A 17,658-nucleotide genomic window follows, 5' to 3' on the forward strand; every position below is an offset into this window, starting at 1 on the left:
GTATTAGAAGAATGACAATAATTCTTAAATTTTTGTTTGGCTAGGACTGGATCGCCCTAAGCATTCATTCACCGTTAAATTGATTCTATCAATCGACTGCTTTGGTTTGATTTTTAAACTGAAGCGTGAGGCTCTGTTTATTTCATTGTAAAATAATTTTCGATGTAAAATATTTTTCAATTGAAAATAATAAAAATATATTTAGGTGTTTAATTACTTGTAAAAAATCAAAGTGCCCTTCAAGTTCTCATGAAATCTCGAAGAATGCGTTGGACCACTCCATGACCTAAATCACAGCAACTCCACTCCATGGACTCGAATCGTATCTCTGATTTGTATCCAAGTGCGTTAAGTTGAGCTGCCATGGCTGCTGAGCCGCACCTCAGTATCTGCAAAATAATTAGTTTTGGCTAAGTGATCAGTAAAAAATATTTTGCGACTCAATAACTAAACTAACAACTGGAGTTACATGAGAAGTAACTTTTGATAATTTTGCTTGGAAATAAATAAAAATTTTCAGAGACCAACCTGTATATCTTGGGCTGGTTTGCAAAAGCTTTGAATAACTTCCCTGGATATAGTCTTCCCAGTGCCACCATTCCATGCCACAGGAGGCTGGTCATTATGGATAGAGAGAGCAGAGGCAAGACGTAGAGTAAGTTTTCTGTCATCCTTGGGTTAAGGTGCAAGTATGGAAGGTGTTCAAGCACACAAGGCTTAAAAGTCTCATATACATATATTCCAATCTGATTATTTGTTGATTCAAAAGTTTCATTTATGCATATTTCAAAATGTGTTTTTATCTTTTATACCAGTGTCATTAATTTTCAGTGTGACATAAACACTGTTATAATTATAGTTAAGTGATTAAATTCATCATTTCCTGAAAGTTAAGCTTTTGAAACAATCGGTAATCCAACATAGTATCAAAACAAGAGATCCTAAATTCGATCCTTGAAAGTCTAGGCCACAAGCGAGGGGGAGTGTTAAAATTATGGCTAAGTAATTAAATTCATCATTTTCTAAAGGTTTAAATTTTTGGAATAATCGGTAATTTAACATACACCAAAAGATATCTTTTACCATTGTTTTTAAAATAATCAAACCAAAAGAAAAGGAAAAAAATAAATTTGAAAGAAATGTTGAAGCAAAGGAACTGACCTGACTCAAAACATAATAGACTTCGAAACGACTACGGAATTTGCTAGCAAAGGCATCTAGCTCCTTCTGCAAAAGTTTAAAACAAATGCATTTCCCATCAATGATACATAGAAAGAAAATAAGAGTTGTGACAACCAAAGAGACCTCTTTTGCAAAAATATGTTCAAAGAATAATCTATGATATAGCCGAATACAAATCATCTATAACATTTTTTGTTCTTATTTATGTTTTTCCACCAATCATAACTTACTATTTATTTGTTTAACTTTCTTTATAAAATAAATAAAGTTAAAAATGGAACAAAATTAAACTCATAACATATCATAATTGGTGGAATATAAAGAGAAACATAAAAAATGGTATAGAGGATTTGCATTCGATTTAGCTACTTGAATACATCCTAGTGCCTCAAGAGTTTTTGCTGGTATTAGGCCCTGGCAACCTGGTAGTTCTGAAGCTCTGGTTGGTATACAAAAGCAGCTGCTTAACTCTGCCTATTAGTTCAAATCAGGAACGTTCAGTTCTTTTGTCTTTTTTAATCTCTTTTTGCTTTTAGACATCTGTTCAGCTACTTGAAATGCAATTAACTAGAGGTTCACTTCCTATTGTTCTTTGTTGGAGAATCATCCTGTTTCTTAACGCCATTACAATCCACTAATAAAAGATTTTTTCAACGGCTTATGGGGTTGTTCTCTGCAGTTTTAGTAGAATTTTTATCTATGGGAAGCAGAAGTCACTATTTTTATGAGAACTAGTCGCAGACTCACATGATGTGTGAAAATATATGATTACTTTAAAATTATGGTACGATGTATAATATGTTCTCTCTAAAAATCAAAAAATTTCTAAAATCATTTTTCATCTATCCATCTTTATATATATATATCATTTTAATATTTTAGGTGTGTTTGATTGAAATTATTTCTTTTTGAGGTGGTTCATATTTTTTAAAATTATAATATGGTACGTTGTGTTTTCCTTTTTTTATTTTTCTTACAATTAAATTCTTTAAGTTTTTCACTCAAAAAAAAAAAATCTTTAAATTTCAAATATATTATTCAAATTTCTCATTTCTAAAATAAGATATCATAATAATCAAAACTCATTACAAAATTACACCTGATATTACTCAAATAGTTGAGAAACACATTCAAATACATAGCAAGATTGTATTTTAATATAAATTCTAATTTTCACTTTCAAAATAACTAAGTATTATGTCAAACAAAAGCTATGAAAGGGAGAGAGAAGGCTTGTGATGGAGAACTCAAAAACACACATAAAATTGTATATTAACCCAAAATAGTGTTATAAAAAAAAATAATGATTCATCAACCTAAAGTTAAGTTGCAAGAAAGAATAAATAATCGAGAAAGAGAATAATCACATTTTTCGAGAGAGACCTAAATTTGATAAATTTATAGAAAATAAGATAATAAGAAGAATAGTCCAGATAAAAGATATAGTCACATCAAATTATTTAAATCATGTTATGTTTTCAGGAAAAACCTGAATTGGATAAATTTATAGAAAATAAGATAAGAAGAAGAATAATCAAAATAAAAGATATAGTCACACCAAATTATCTAAGTCATGTTATGTAATTGAATAACATTATATTTTTATATATATTCTATCTTTATAATGTGATAGCATTTAACAATAAAAAATTTAAAAAAAAATCTTGAAAACACAAAACCAAAAAGTTTGGAGCGTGAAATTCAATTCAATCCTATTTATTTTTTGAAGGGGTATGCATGTTAAAGTAGAGTTTTAAAGAACACAAAAATTCATCAACCTAAAGTAAAGATATAAAACATAAAAAATAAATAAAAAATCCACACAAAAAAAAAAATATATATATATATATATGAGATGGATTCAAGTTACACCTGGTGTAACTTTATAAGAGTTACACCTTTTTTAGACCATTGATTTATATTAGATTTAAGGGTGAAAAAAAAAGTCATGATCATGTCATTATTGTTTCCTAGAAATTAGTAACTAAGTCATTAATTTTTTTTATTAAAAATAGAAAAATAAAAAACAGCATTAACTCTCTGCTCTCCATCATCATCTTCAACTTCTCTCCCTCTCTCACATGGTCTTGTGTTCTATCTTCTATGTACTTTCACCCTCAACAATGGAAATTAAGGACGAGTTCAAGAAACAAGTGAAATTTTTATTATTATTTTATGTCTGGGAGTGTTCGATTTCTTCGTTCATTTGCTACCACCTGTGAAATTGTTCTTTCATGGGGCCATGCTTTTCGTGTTGCACCTCCAGTGACAAAGTGTTTGATTGCTTCGTTCATTTATTTATTATATTATTTCCATTCTTTCCTATATTACTATATAATTGTAGCTTGTATCTGAAATTTGTGAAGTCCCTTAATTTGTTCGTGGCTAGACCTTTTTTTTTTTTTTGACTGAAAGAGGTAGATGGCTAGATTTAGTTATGAGACAACTGAAAGCATAATCAAAAGGGAGTTTGAGTCTTATGGTCCAATCAAGCGGGTAGGTATTTTAAGCATTCCCTGCGGGGGTTTGGTAAGAGGTTCAGTTCTGCGATAGCTTTTTCCTTTCTGTTTATCTTATTAAAATTAGAAATAAGTTCTTAAAGGTTGCATATATTCTCTAGCTTTATGGTTGACATAGTGATTTATTTTCACCCTTAGATTTCTTTTTGCCAGAATTTCTTTGTCATTCCAATGACTGAAGTGAAAAACACCAAAACATATTGTGCAAACTTCAAATACTGCCTCAACGGTTAAAAAATAGAACACAAGACCATGTGAGAGAGGGAGAGAAGATGAAGATGATGATGATGATGAAGAGCAAAGAGTTAATGCTGTTTTTTTATTTTTCTATTTTTAATAAGAAGAATTAATGACTTAGTTACTAATTTCTAGGGAACAATAAATACATGACTATGAGTGCTTTTTTCACCCTTAGATCTAATACAAATCAATGGTCCAAAAAAGGTGTAACTCTTATGAAGTTACACCAGGTGTAACTTGAACCTATCTCTATATGTATATATATATATATATATATATATATGAAAGAGAGAGAGAGAGAGAGGGAGGGAGAATAATAGTAGAGTTCTAAAGAACATGAAAATTCATCAATATAAAGTAAAGATGCAAAAAATATTTTAAAAAAAAACTACCAAAAAAGGAAAAGAAAAACACGAGAAAGAAAGAGAATAATAACCTTTTTGTGTGATAAAATATGTATAGAGTGAAAGAGATAAGCAAATTTATAGTGAGAGGATGGGGATAAGAATAGTCAAAATAAAAGGAAGATGAAGGGATAAAGAAAGAGTGATATTAATGTTAATAGTAGTGGGGAGATGAAAAGGTAAAAGGGAAGGGGGGAAATTAGAGAAAATGTAACCATAAACTACAAAATTAGTAAATAAATAAATAAAAAGAGTCAAAAAAATAAAAGAAAAATGATTGAAAATAAGTAGGTGATATGGTCGCTGATGTGACTCAAAAGAAGAGTAGTAATAATAAATGCTACACTTCAGCTTTTAAATATATATAGATGTAGACGTGTGTTTTCTAGAATGATAGGCAGATGACAGATTGAGAAGCTAAGCTCGTGTGGATTGATGTTGAAGGCTTGGAAGTTGGAAGAGTCTGGCTTTTATCATAGGGCTTGTAAATGATTCTCTGATTGCAGCTACTTTAGATGTTTTGTACTAGTGTGCCACTGTACTTGTTTGCTTGATTGAACTAAAGTTACTAATTCATCCCAAGAAAAGAATAACTGAAGCAAGCAAATTACCTTTAACAGCATGTCATCCAATGTGACACTGGCATAAATTAGATGCACATTGGTCTTATCTTTTGGGTTTTCTAGTATGGCTCGAATGATCTGGAACCAAAGAAATAAAGAAGTATATGTAAGATCCTTAAAAACGTTAAAATGCTTGATAAGTAGGAAAAGAAAAAACATAACAATAAATCAATAATGACAATAAACAAGACAAGGTTCCTGCTTTTTGAATGCACATGTTCGTACCTGAAACATTGGGGTTATGCCAGAATCACCAGCAAGCATTCCTAATTCTCGAGCTTGGCCAGGTTTGTATTTGAAATTCCCCTTTAAGCATGAAAGAATAATACATATGATTCTCAAACAAAGACATTTTAGAAAGTTTGACCCTAATGAATATAGATGTAATCATTCTTTACTCCCAATTGATGTTGACATACATTAATTAAAGCTACAATACTAGATCAAGATTAAAGTTTTGTAGCTAATGCTGACCCAAAAGGGTGTCACCCATTACTTTAGATGAACAGCCAATCTTCTACTGCACTTGAAAAAGAACAATCTTCCACAATGTTTTGGTGCTAACTGATAATTGTTAAATATTATGGCCCAAGAGACTCAAACTCATTGTAGGCTCATTACTCATGTACTTATAAAGCATGCAAAGTAACTAAAAGCTTACTTGTAGTGCAAGTACTACAACCCTAAAATTAGTATATATAGGGTTAGCGATTATATGCATGCCCCGCATTGGGTCCATTATTGTAACAAACAATTAGTATGTGTTTTTTCCTTGGATTATAACAAAGGATTATCAAAGAATAGATGACTAGAATTTGGAGCTTATCTATATATATATATATATATATATAATTGGAATAGAACCCTTTTAGTTTTAGTGTCTTCTTTTCTATACTTTCTAAAAATAACACAATTATCTAATTGAAAATTATTATTTTTAAATAAGGATATAAAAATAAATCGAAAATTTTGAAATTTAAGTTCAAACTCTATAAAATGAGCACACATATTTCATTTATATATACATACACACATATAGACACACCAATATAGCCTAAGTGAGGAGTCTAGTACATAATATTATCATTAACTTCAAGATGACAACTCATGTAAATTTTAAAAATTATGAACCATTACCATGCATCCTTGACGTGATGGTCACTCTACAAATATAAGTGCTTGTAGAGTGTGAGAGGTAAGGGCCGGGATTCAAGTTTTCAGGAGGGAGTTTTACACAAATATACACTTAAATTAGGATAGAGTTAATAAAGATATTTGCATGTCTAACACTAACATTAATTTGTGTGTGCATTTACACAGCCTAACATATGATTATCTCCAAAAACAGAGCATGTACCTTGGGGCCCAGAACAGACAAGTAATCACCTTCGCGCATCTCTCTGAAATGGTGGGACATCCTTCCCTTAGGATACATCTTTTTTTATGAGAAAACAAAATGAAAAACTAAGCTCCGACTGAAACAAAAAAATCAGAATGGAATGCTCAAAGATGTGTAAATATTGAAGGGAGATAAGATATACCTTTACAACCAGTTCAAAGTAACCAACATCAGAGTCCAAAGTGATTGGGGTATACTGTCTAATCACTTCTAAACCTTCGCTATCTATTCCCCTGCTTAACAAAATGGAAACATGTTTTCTAATATTTGTCACTTGTCTCATCAACTTGGTACCCATAAGCATATAGAGAGAATAAATATTGAGGAATTCCAGAATGGGGGGGATTCAAGTTTAGGATTTGATCAAGCAAACATAAAGAGAGTTGAAAATCCTGTTGCAACGAACAAATTTGGTTTGCCTAACTGGAACAGTTCACAAAATGGTCAAACAATTACTGGTCTAGAGAAAGGGAAGATCAAGTTGTCTTAGGTGGTGAAAAGGCATTGGTATCATATCATGCATCAAAATCATAGTGTGCACATGCACAACAAAATTCTTGATTCAGAGTTTTGAGATTTCAATAGTTATCTATATATTTCAAGATGGTTTCAAAACCTTACTGAAGTTTGAAGTATATATTCTCGTGAATAAAACACCAAAAAACAGTTTTGTAGAAGACAAGTACGCATTAAGTGTGTTGTGTTAAATTACTAACAAAAGAGAGTAGGAAGAATGGCAAGAGATAGGTAAGTATTTTTTGGGTACCTTATCAATCTTTGCCAATAAAGCAATATCATAACAGGTATAATTGCTTTTGGCTACTAAGAAAACAATAATTTGAAACTACAGATACTAATAAAGTGAGTTACTTGAACCTGCAAATTATATGTTGTCCAACGGGAAGACCCAATACTGAAGTAGGTGTAGGAAGAACAAATCTAAACTTTGCAGTGTTGGCGCTTAGTTGAGTTTTCTTTTCAAGTTTGAATTCCATAAACTTCTCCGGATTTAAGCAACCTGAAGATACATCACTCCGAGTAGTCATTTTGCAGGAAAAAAGAATTCAATTTGGAACATATGAAAATACTCAGATCATTAGAAATTAAACCAACATCAAGGAAAAATAATTGTTTTGCATGAAAAAAATTTTATATGTATTTTCTCTTTGTAATAATATCTGGACCAGCATTTATAGCCTAATCTAATTTCAATAAAGTTAATTGATGCAAGGGTCATTTATGATTAACATTTTGTACGTTTACATACTATATATTTGGATTAGGTTTAAGTTAGGCCTATGACTGTATCACTTAATAATCTTTCACTTATTCAGCAAAGGATTCAAAAAAAAAAAAATCTTACTTAATCAATATTTTGTCAAACCCACCTTTTTTACACGTTCATCATGCTTTCAAACAATTTATGAAAGCATTTTCGCGAAAAAGGGAAAAGAAAAAAAAAGTTTGAAGCAAACCATTTTATGAAAACCTTATCAGACATAAAACTAGATATGGCCAATCCACTCTTTAAACCACGCAAATAATTAGTCGTACAAATAACAAACTCCAATATATTATCCATTTTAAAGATTCTTTGTTTTTTTTTTTTTTAATATTAAGAAATCAACACATGCATATACAATCTTTTAAGACGTTTTCATTAGCTTTGTTGTAATCCATTTAAGATAGTTACAAACAAATAATAATGCAGTGACCAAACACATAATTTTTTTTTTGAGAAACACCAAACACATAATTAAATACTCTCAAACAACTCCTTAGACAGCAACAAACGCGCATTCATGTAGACATGCATGTACGTACTTCATCATGTATGTGTGTGTGCATGTAAAAATAATGTAATATTTCCAAATACAGATAAAAAGATGACAACTTTTTTGATTGATAGCTAGAGGATGCGTATTCACACCTTTGGGTTTGTTGTAATACAAATAGGCAGCAGCAGTGCCAACCAAAGATAGAGTAACTGTCACCCCCAGCAGCTCGGCAGGGGAAATGCAAATAAGCTCCATTTTGAGAGACACAAAGATCACGTTCAAAATGATAACTTGAACTTTTTCGGCAAACAAATTTAAACCAGATTACAACGACATCATATGGATATTAAATACCATTAGCTATGTTAATGTTATGCTTGACTTGTTCTTCTCCCTTCCTTTTTTATGGATTCATAGTTGGTTGAACAAGTAACAGCATAGAATATTAAGAGAAGGAATAAAGTAAGGGATCGATCACCAGAAAAGGCTTATTATGGATTTTATCAAAGAATTCCTCATTGTTTAAATGATGGTCCACATTTCTTTAAAAGGGCGGTGAACGAAAGTTTTTTTTTTTTTTTTTTAGTTCAAGGTGAAAATACACATTTGGTCTCTACATTTTGGACTGATTTCCATATTGGTCTCTATTTGATTTTGCTACTATTCCAATCCCTAAAAACAGAACATCAATTCTATTTTGGTCCCTACCATTAGTGGCGGAACCAGGATTTAAGTTGGGGGGGGGGGGGGGATTTGTAATGATACATGTGAAAAGCATGCTAGTGGAGGACTTGTAATTGCTTATTGGTTCATTTAGAAGGTAGAATTATGCTCTGTTTCAAGGCCAAAGAAACAAAGTGGAGTTTTAGTTGACTAAATTATCATTAAATGTGAGTGAGTAGATCTTTTGGTTAGATGATATTCCTCTCAGCTTAAGAAAGATAGTCCAAGTAGATGTATTACTTTGATCTAGACTACTGTTTCTATTAAAAGAAAAAAGTTGCCCCCCCCCCCCCCCGGGCGACCCCCCTTGGTTTCGCCCCTACCTGCCATCAACCCACTAAAAGAAAACTTCTACGTGGCAAACAAAACACTTATGTGTCAATCTCACTAATTTAAATAATATTAAACTAATCCTACGTGTAGGAGTGTTCACCAAACTACATAAACTACAAAAACTGCACCAAAACTGCCCACAAAATGGCATAACCACATTGCAAGTACCAATGCCCCACTCCACACTGCATCGCATGGTGCAATGTAGTTTGTGGTTTTATAATGAGAAAACCGCACTGCACCCTCTCTATATTATAATATATTTATTTTTTTTAATATTAAATATATTATTAATAGTTTAATAACCTTAGTTTTCAAATATATATATATATATAAATATATATATATATAGTTTAATAGCCCTATCAAGTGTTGATTAGGAAAACCAACCCAACATAAAGAAAAACTAGCTCAATAACTTAAAACTTGGCCCAAAACAAAGGGAAAAGCAGTTTTGGGTTGGGCAAGAAAAGCCCAGAATTCAAAAAATATACAGGTTTTATATCATTCAGACCGCATTTTAAATACCGCACTGCACATGTGATTGCAAAAATGATGTGCGGTGCGGTTATGGTTTTAGCTAAACTCTAAACCGCACTGCACCACACATATGATTGCAAAAATGAGTTGTGGTGCGGTTATGATTTTGGCTAAACCACACTGCAAAGTGCAATGCTAATAATGACCTAAAGCTGCACTGCACCGCATCGTGAACACCCCTACCTATATGTACCCTGAAGCTCACGTGGCCCACACCTGACCATTCCACTTCAGTTTCCCGCCACTCAGCCTCATACGTGACCCCACTCATCAACTACCTCATTGATTACTCAGACCTAAAACCCTCAAATTTCAGTTGAACCCTAAAATCCCCAAATAATCTTGCCGCCCTCCTCCTCATCCTTGAACCCTAAAATCCTCAAATCAAACCCATTTTCAATAGAAACTTAAATCGTTGAACTGAGATACTGATTCACAGAAAAATCACATTAAATCTCGCTATTTGAAGAGGGAACAATAATGTGATTGGAAGAAGGAGAACGTCACAAGAATCTGTGATTTGGAGTTTCAAGTGTATAGCAGTGGGTGAAGTTTCAAGTGTGTAGAAGTGGGTCTAAGTTTGAATCTCAAAAAGGTAACTTCTTTTCACTTTCTCTCTGTCTCTATGTATGTATCTATGTCTCTCTCTCTCTCTCTCTCAACACATACCATATCTATCTCTCTGATGGGTTAGGGACCACTATTTAAATTATTTTTTATGCTTTTATTTCTATAATGTTGTCTGTTTGGTTGGTGTTTTCTATTTGGCCTTTAATGGATCAAGTTGGTTCATGTATTCCCTATTATCATTAAGCTTGAATTTTATATTGTTTTGTGTTCCATGTTGGAGGAATATTGTTTTGAATGTAATAGTGTCAGTGCATGTTTGACTATTTGGTTAGGTTTTGTCTGTATTGGATTAAATATGTTGACTATATGTTTCATGTATGCAAAATGGACAAGTTCTTTACTTTGTATGTGCATCATGGTGGGTATTTCAATGAAAATCCTAAGGAGTATGTAGTGGGTGATGTGGGGGTAGTAGATGATTGTGATCCTAATAAGTGGTCTAAGGTAGAAATTGAGGCCATTTGTAAAGATTTTGGGTATACATCTGTGAGTAGGCTCTAGTACAAAATGCCTGGGGATAATAAGGAGGGTAGGATGTTCCACTTGATTAATGATGATCATGATGTAATGTTCATGACTGATTTGGTAAGGGGTCATGGATAGATTCATGTAGATGTAGAGCATCCAGTACATAAGCCTATCCTTATTAATGGTGGTAATGGTGTGACTCTAGATCTTGTTGTAGAGCCTGAAGATGTAAGGCCTTTTGATGTTAGTGAACCTGATGGGTAAACTTGTAGTGAACCTGAACTTGCTTATGATGGTTTTTATAATGGTTAAGGCTATTTTTGTAGTAGTGGTTCTAATGATAAGGAGGAGTTCTATGGTGGTGATGATGATTGGGATAGTCATCAAAACTTGTATGAGGGTGGTATGGATGCTGGTAGGGATGAGGAGTTCTATAATGATGGTAGTGATTGGGATAGTCATCAATACTCTGATGAGGGTGGTAGGGATGCTACTGATAGATATTGTGGGGTCACAATTCGGGGTCCAAGCCCAACAGGTATGGGGTTCTGGCCCAAGGAGCCCGAAACAATGAATTTATAGAGAGTGAGTTACAGAACTAGGCCCTAACGAAGTGCATACTAGTTAACATTGGGTCATACAACAGTTGAAAATGAGAAAAATCTCCTTCATGTCCATTAGATATACAGTCTGAGGAGAGGGGGGGGATGTATCTCTGTCCCTGCTCAAAGGCTATGGTTCTCACCTTGTTCTTCTCTTCTAAGTCAAGGTGAAAACCATAGCCTTTGAGCAGGGACAGAGATACATCCCCCCGTCTCCTCGGACCGTATATCTAATGGACATGAAGGAGATTTTTCTAATTTTCAACTGTTGTATGGCCCAATGTTAACAAGTATGCACTTCGTTAGGGCCTAATTCTGTAACCCACTCTCTATAAATTCATTGTTTCGGGCTCCTTGGGCCAGAACCCCATACCTGTTGGGCCTAGACCTCGAATTGTGACCCCATAGATATCATGATAGTGAAGGCCCTGCTGCTCCTACTAATGTCCATGAAAACCAAAGTGACTTAGAAGTTAAAGTACTTAGGTGCAGGAGATAAGGTGTGGAACTAGTTGTTGAGAAACCACAAGAGGATGAGGCTGTCACCACTAATAGTAATGAGAGTATAAGAGATAGTGATGTGGAAGGGGCTAGAGAAATGAACCCCAACTAGAGATATTTAGGTGAAGATAGTAGTGACAATGACAGTGATGTAGTGGCACAAATGACAGATCAGATGGGTGTTGGTGTAATGAACTCAGACTACATAAGTAAGGAGTTGTTAAGTCTAACTAAGTCATCATTTGATAGTGAGGGTAAGGGTGATGGTGATAGTGACGATAAGGGTGATGGTACTATCAATCATGGATATGGGTCCAACATGAACAATGTCACCAAGAGGAAAAAGCTCCCAGTGTTTAGACCAGTTTCCAATCTTGAACACCTAGTATTTAAGAAGGACATATTATTTATTTCACCTAAACAGTTCAATGAGGCTATTCTTAAGTATGCAATTAATGATGAATAAGGGGTGAAGTTTGTGAAGAATGATAAATTAAGGGTCAGAGTCAGATGCCAACCTCCCTACAAGTTTACAACTAACTTAGAAGAGATGTCAAGGGAGATGAGTTACTAGTTGAAGACCCTGAAATTGAAGCACACATGTACTAGGGGTTACAAAAATCCAATGTGTTCTGCCAAGTTCCTTGCAAGGAAGTTGGTGAAAAAAGTAAAGAGATAACCTTATATTAAGCTGAAGGACATTCAAGATGTTGTGCATGAGAAGTATGTAGTAAATATCAGTGTAGAGAAGGCCCAACAAGGCTAGGGAAAGGGCTCAAGAGTTTGTTAATGGGTCTTGCATAGAGCAATACAATCAACTGTGGGATTATTGTGCAGAACTAAGGAGATCCAGTCCTGGTAATACAGTTCTAATAAAGAAACACACCTTTAATGAAGGAGACTTGGTAGCTGAGATAAACTTACAGACTGGGGTGCCCTTTTTTGAAAGGTTGTATATCTACTGATATGGGTGTAAGTAGGGATTCCTGATAGGTTGCAGGCCAATAGTTGGTCTAGATGCTTGCCATCTAAAAACCAAGATTGGGGGGCCAACTAATTGTTGTAGTTGCCAGAGACTCTAATGAAGAATATTTTCCTCTAGTAGTTGCAATGGTGGAAGTTGAAACCAAGAACTCATGGACATGCTTTATAAACTTGCTGCTGACTGACATCGGTGATAGTAAGAGGTGGACATTCATATCAAACCAACAAAAGGTATCTCCAATATTTTTGTTTTGAACTTAATTGAATACAATAAGCTAATGTGTAATGTATATATGCTAACCACTATTGTCTTTCTTGGCAAGGGTTGGTGCAGAAATTTGCAGATAACTAACCACAGTATAAGCATAGGATTTGTTGTAGATATTTGTACAACAACCTTAGAAAACATCATTCGGTATCTTGATTAGGGATTTGTTTTGGAAAGCAGCAAAAGCAATATATGCGCATAAATTTGAGAGGGTCATGAATAAGATGAAGGACATCGATGAGGGTGCATATGTTTGGTTGAAAAGGCATATCACAATAGTACAGGCAAGGCACATGTTCAAAAGTGATGGGCTAAATGATGCTGTCCTCAACAACATATGTAAAAGATTCAATAGCAGGATACTAAAATTCAGAGGAAAGCCCATCATTAGCATAGTATGCATATTTTATGAATTTGGGTACAAGGACTTGGTTATATAAACTATATCATGCACTAATATGTGCATTGTTTATGTTTGCAACTTGAGGACATCAAATTGTATTTAATGAACAGATTCCAACAAAATAGACAGTATTTTGAAGGTGGAGTCTGAGCTGTATCCTAAAGTTTGTAAAAGGCTACATAGGGAGAAGATGGGTAGTGGTAGATGGTTAGCTTGTTGGACTTTTGACACAAAGTTCAATGTGAAGAATAGTTTATAGAGCTTCATTATGGACCTAGCTAAAAGGATGTGCAGTTGTAGGAAATGGGACATCACTGTATCTCATGCTGCCATGCAATTTCATACATATTCTTCAACAAAGAGGCAACTAAGAAGTACACCAATGACTACTACAAAGTAAGCACATACATAGTTTGCTATGAGCCCATGATTGATCCAATAAATGGTCAACATATGTGGACCCCAACTGATCTCTCACTTGTGTAACTTTTCATAAAGAGAAGGCCACTAGGCAGGCCTAAGAAGAAGAGAGCCTTGGAGCCTAATGAACCAAGGAAGGGTCATAGCAAGGGTATAGGTATTGCTAAGAGATGCGAGTCATGTGGGAAGCTAGGCTACAACAAAAGAAGTTACAAATGTGAGGTTAGAGGAAATTCTTCACTACCTGGTGGCTTAAACCAAATGAGATTTAGACCAGAAAAGGTAAAACCTATCATCTGTCTACATGTTCTGAAATTTAGAGTTTTGATGTTAACTAAGTTGTATATGTTGCCTATAGACAATTGATAGGGCCCATGCTAGTGGATCAAGTGGAGGAGTGACCATCAATGAACCAAATCCCACAAGGGTACCAGCTAGCAACAATCCAACTAGCAACTAGCAAGCCAACCAACAGCCATCAAGTAGCAACCAGCAACCCACCAACCATCAATCCAACAACCATCAGTACACCACCCAATGTTACCACCTCCATTTCAAGCGGGAACACCTCTAATCCAAAGAAGAGAAGGGGACTGTCACAAATGAAACATTGTATCAAAAAAAGCATCGAGGTATAGAGAAGTATTGAGGTTTGTTGAAAGTTAATCATATGCGCATGGTCCGAGGGTATAAGCTGGTGGAGTGCTCTAGTGTCCACTTTTTTGTTTTTTTGTTTTTTTTTTTTTTTTTTTTGGTTGGTAATAGTGAATTTGAACATTTGTAATTGGCTAATATGGCCTATTTTTGGTTGTAATGATGGCTGGAGTATGGTTGAATTATGTAGATTTTGGTATTCCAATCACAGTGGAAGCTAAGTACAGTTAGTTGGTTGTTCTTGATATGACTGAATTTGTTTTTGTTGCCTAATAATGGCTGAATTGTTGGATTCTGTAAGTGCCTTAAACATGTTGTTTTTGGTATAGCAATCAGTTATTTTGTAGGAGTTTGTCAATGCCTTAAACTTTTGTGTGTTGGATAGAATCATGTATTGCCCCAAATGTGTAGTTGGATTTGTATGCTATCTATATATGTTGTACATTGTTGCTTGGTATCACATGGTTTGATAAAATTGGTAACTTAAGTTCAATCTACTACACACAATGAACAATTTAACTTCAATCGATTACACACCAATTTAACAATGACCAATCTAATTTCATTTCATTCATACTAAAATACAAGGTGATTGGAATACATAAAATAACAAAATATTCCACATTGCCAAATGGAAACACATTGACAAAAACCATGCCACACCTTGGCCCAATGCATGCTATTCTACTTCTTTTCTCTGCCTTAACCCTACCTAAAGCCACATTGATCAAAACATAGTACACCATAACCCACCCATCTAACCCACTAAAGCTAGAATCACACAAAGGTAGATCCCACATAGCACCAATATCAATATCAAGTACACTATCAAACACTTCTCCCTCTTCTTGCAGGTTAAAACCTCAGCCTAGAGTCTGAGAATAATCTGCCTCTGTTATAGGATAAACACCTTACCACGCTTACAAATCTCATCATCAACTCATTGAAAATTTTGCACTTTCGACCAACCTGAAATTTAACCCAAATTCAAACCAAATCAACATACACAATGTGCAAACAAAAAAACAAAAAATACTTCAAAACCAACATCAACCCAAAACAAAGTAAATGACTATAAAAAATAACTAATGAAGAAAAATAAAGAGAAATAGAAACAAAGAACCCCAATTTACCTAGTAATTGGGACACCCATAGAACCTTCTGCCTGGATTTTTCTCTGTCCAGGACACCACTAGAATGGGTTTAGCAGGGGAGGGGCAATAGCACATGCGTCGTGCTCTCCTCCTCAAGCATACCTCAGATGATGCCGAGCTTGATTCCATCCACCCTCCCTCTTTTTATTGCGGTTTGGTGTGAGTTCATATGGGTGATGTAGAGGCATAGCATGATTTAGGGTTCTTCAAGTGTGTCTGGGTAAGGGATATGTGAGGTAGTTGATGAGTGGGGTCACGTGTGGGGCTGAGTGGTGGGAAGTTGACATGGAATGGTCAGGTGTGGGTCACGTGAGTTTTAGGGTACATATAGGATTGGTTTAATATTATTTGAATGGGTGGACTTGACATGTAAGCGCTCTATCTGCCATGTAGGAGTTTTTTGTTAGTGGGTTGACGGCAGGGACCAAAATAGAATTGATTTTTTTTGTTTTTATGGACTAGAATAGTAGCAAAATCAAAATAGGGACCAAAATGGGAATCAGCCCAAAATGTAAGGAACAAAAGTATATTTTCACCTAAGTTCAACAAAACTTTATCTTCTTTCTTCACTAATTTTTTTTCCTATATATGGTGTGAAAGAGTCCAATCACATGCATATGGTATAAATTGTAATTTACTCTTAATAAAATAAGCTAAAGCTATCGTGAAAAATGTATAATAAAAAAAAATTATTCTACCCTTTGTTAACAATAGAAAAATATCTATCCTCTGATTAGATTGAAGGGAAGGAGGGAGAGTATAGTAGAGTTAGAAAAAAAATTAGTCTATTTTTTGCCAACTCTACTCTACTTTCCTCCATTTCCCCTCCTTCCCACCCCCTCAATCCAAACAGGTCCATATATATATAGTCACAAAAAGTAGAGTAATGCTACAAACAACAATTTTCACAACAGCTAAATTGATAAGTTTTTATTGGTTCTAATCTGATCCACTATTGACATTTCTTTATCATTTAACACTAACAACTTGTCACTTTGAGAGTTATGAAATATTTTGTAAAAATTGTTGTAACTCTGAGGTGAGGTGGACTATCATTTTAAGGATGAGTAGTTTCAGTATATAGTTTAATAAAATCCAATAAAAAGGGGAAAAAAGAAAAGGAAGAAATATGTGATTTGAATCTTGGGACTGACGCAAAACTAGGTTAAATTTTGGACCTGGCCCAACACCAACCTAAAAATAATTAGACTAAATTACAAATTACACCACTAAAGTTTAGGAGTTTATACCTTGAAATTTTAGAATTTAGATTTTACCCCTTGATGTTCTATTTCGTTTGCATCAACAACTCCTCCATCCATAATTTCTACTAGTGTCACATAATCTTGCCACACGTATTTAATTTGTCAAATAAAATGATGCCATATCATTTTTGTAGCCTAAAAATAATTAAAAAATTAAAAATGTTATGACATAATAAAAACGACGTGACATCATTTTATTTGATGAATTAAACATGCGTGGTAAGTTTATGTGGCACTTAACAAAAAATATAGATGGAGGGGCTGCTGATACAAATGAAATAGAAATTTAGAGAATAAAATCCAAATTTTGAAATTTCAGGATGTAAAATCCAAACACCTTCGAACTTTAGGTGTGTAGTTTGCAATTTAGCCAAATAATTATTCAAAACCGACTTGATTAGAGTCAGGCTTGATTTCATTCATCCCAGATTCATGCCTATTTTCAAACTTATGATTACAAGAATTTTATATCTATTTAAAAAATAAAAATAAAACTTTTTATGATCCCTTACTTCATTCCTTTGTTTATCTTATGCTGTTACTTGTTAGTAACAAACCAACTTTGAAT

The 17,658-nt window shown here is 34.0% G+C and overlaps 1 protein-coding gene across 1 annotated transcript; it reads right to left on the reverse strand.

Moving 5' to 3' along the window:
- Positions 1-213: 213 nt before the first annotated feature.
- Positions 214-8,444, reverse strand: LOC115987812 (NADH--cytochrome b5 reductase 1-like). Its single transcript, XM_031111422.1, has 9 exons — positions 8,298-8,444; positions 7,244-7,385; positions 6,510-6,600; positions 6,326-6,403; positions 5,194-5,274; positions 4,957-5,046; positions 1,162-1,227; positions 529-615; positions 214-389 (listed from the first exon to the last, which is right to left on the reverse strand). Exons 1-9 carry the CDS (start codon positions 8,398-8,400, stop codon positions 240-242), a joined length of 888 nt encoding a protein of 295 aa, XP_030967282.1. The 5' UTR covers positions 8,401-8,444; the 3' UTR covers positions 214-239.
- Positions 8,445-17,658: the final 9,214 nt, after the last annotated feature.

This window comes from Quercus lobata, chromosome 4 (assembly GCF_001633185.2).
Source record: "Quercus lobata isolate SW786 chromosome 4, ValleyOak3.0 Primary Assembly, whole genome shotgun sequence".
Classification (NCBI taxonomy): domain Eukaryota; kingdom Viridiplantae; phylum Streptophyta; class Magnoliopsida; order Fagales; family Fagaceae; genus Quercus; species Quercus lobata.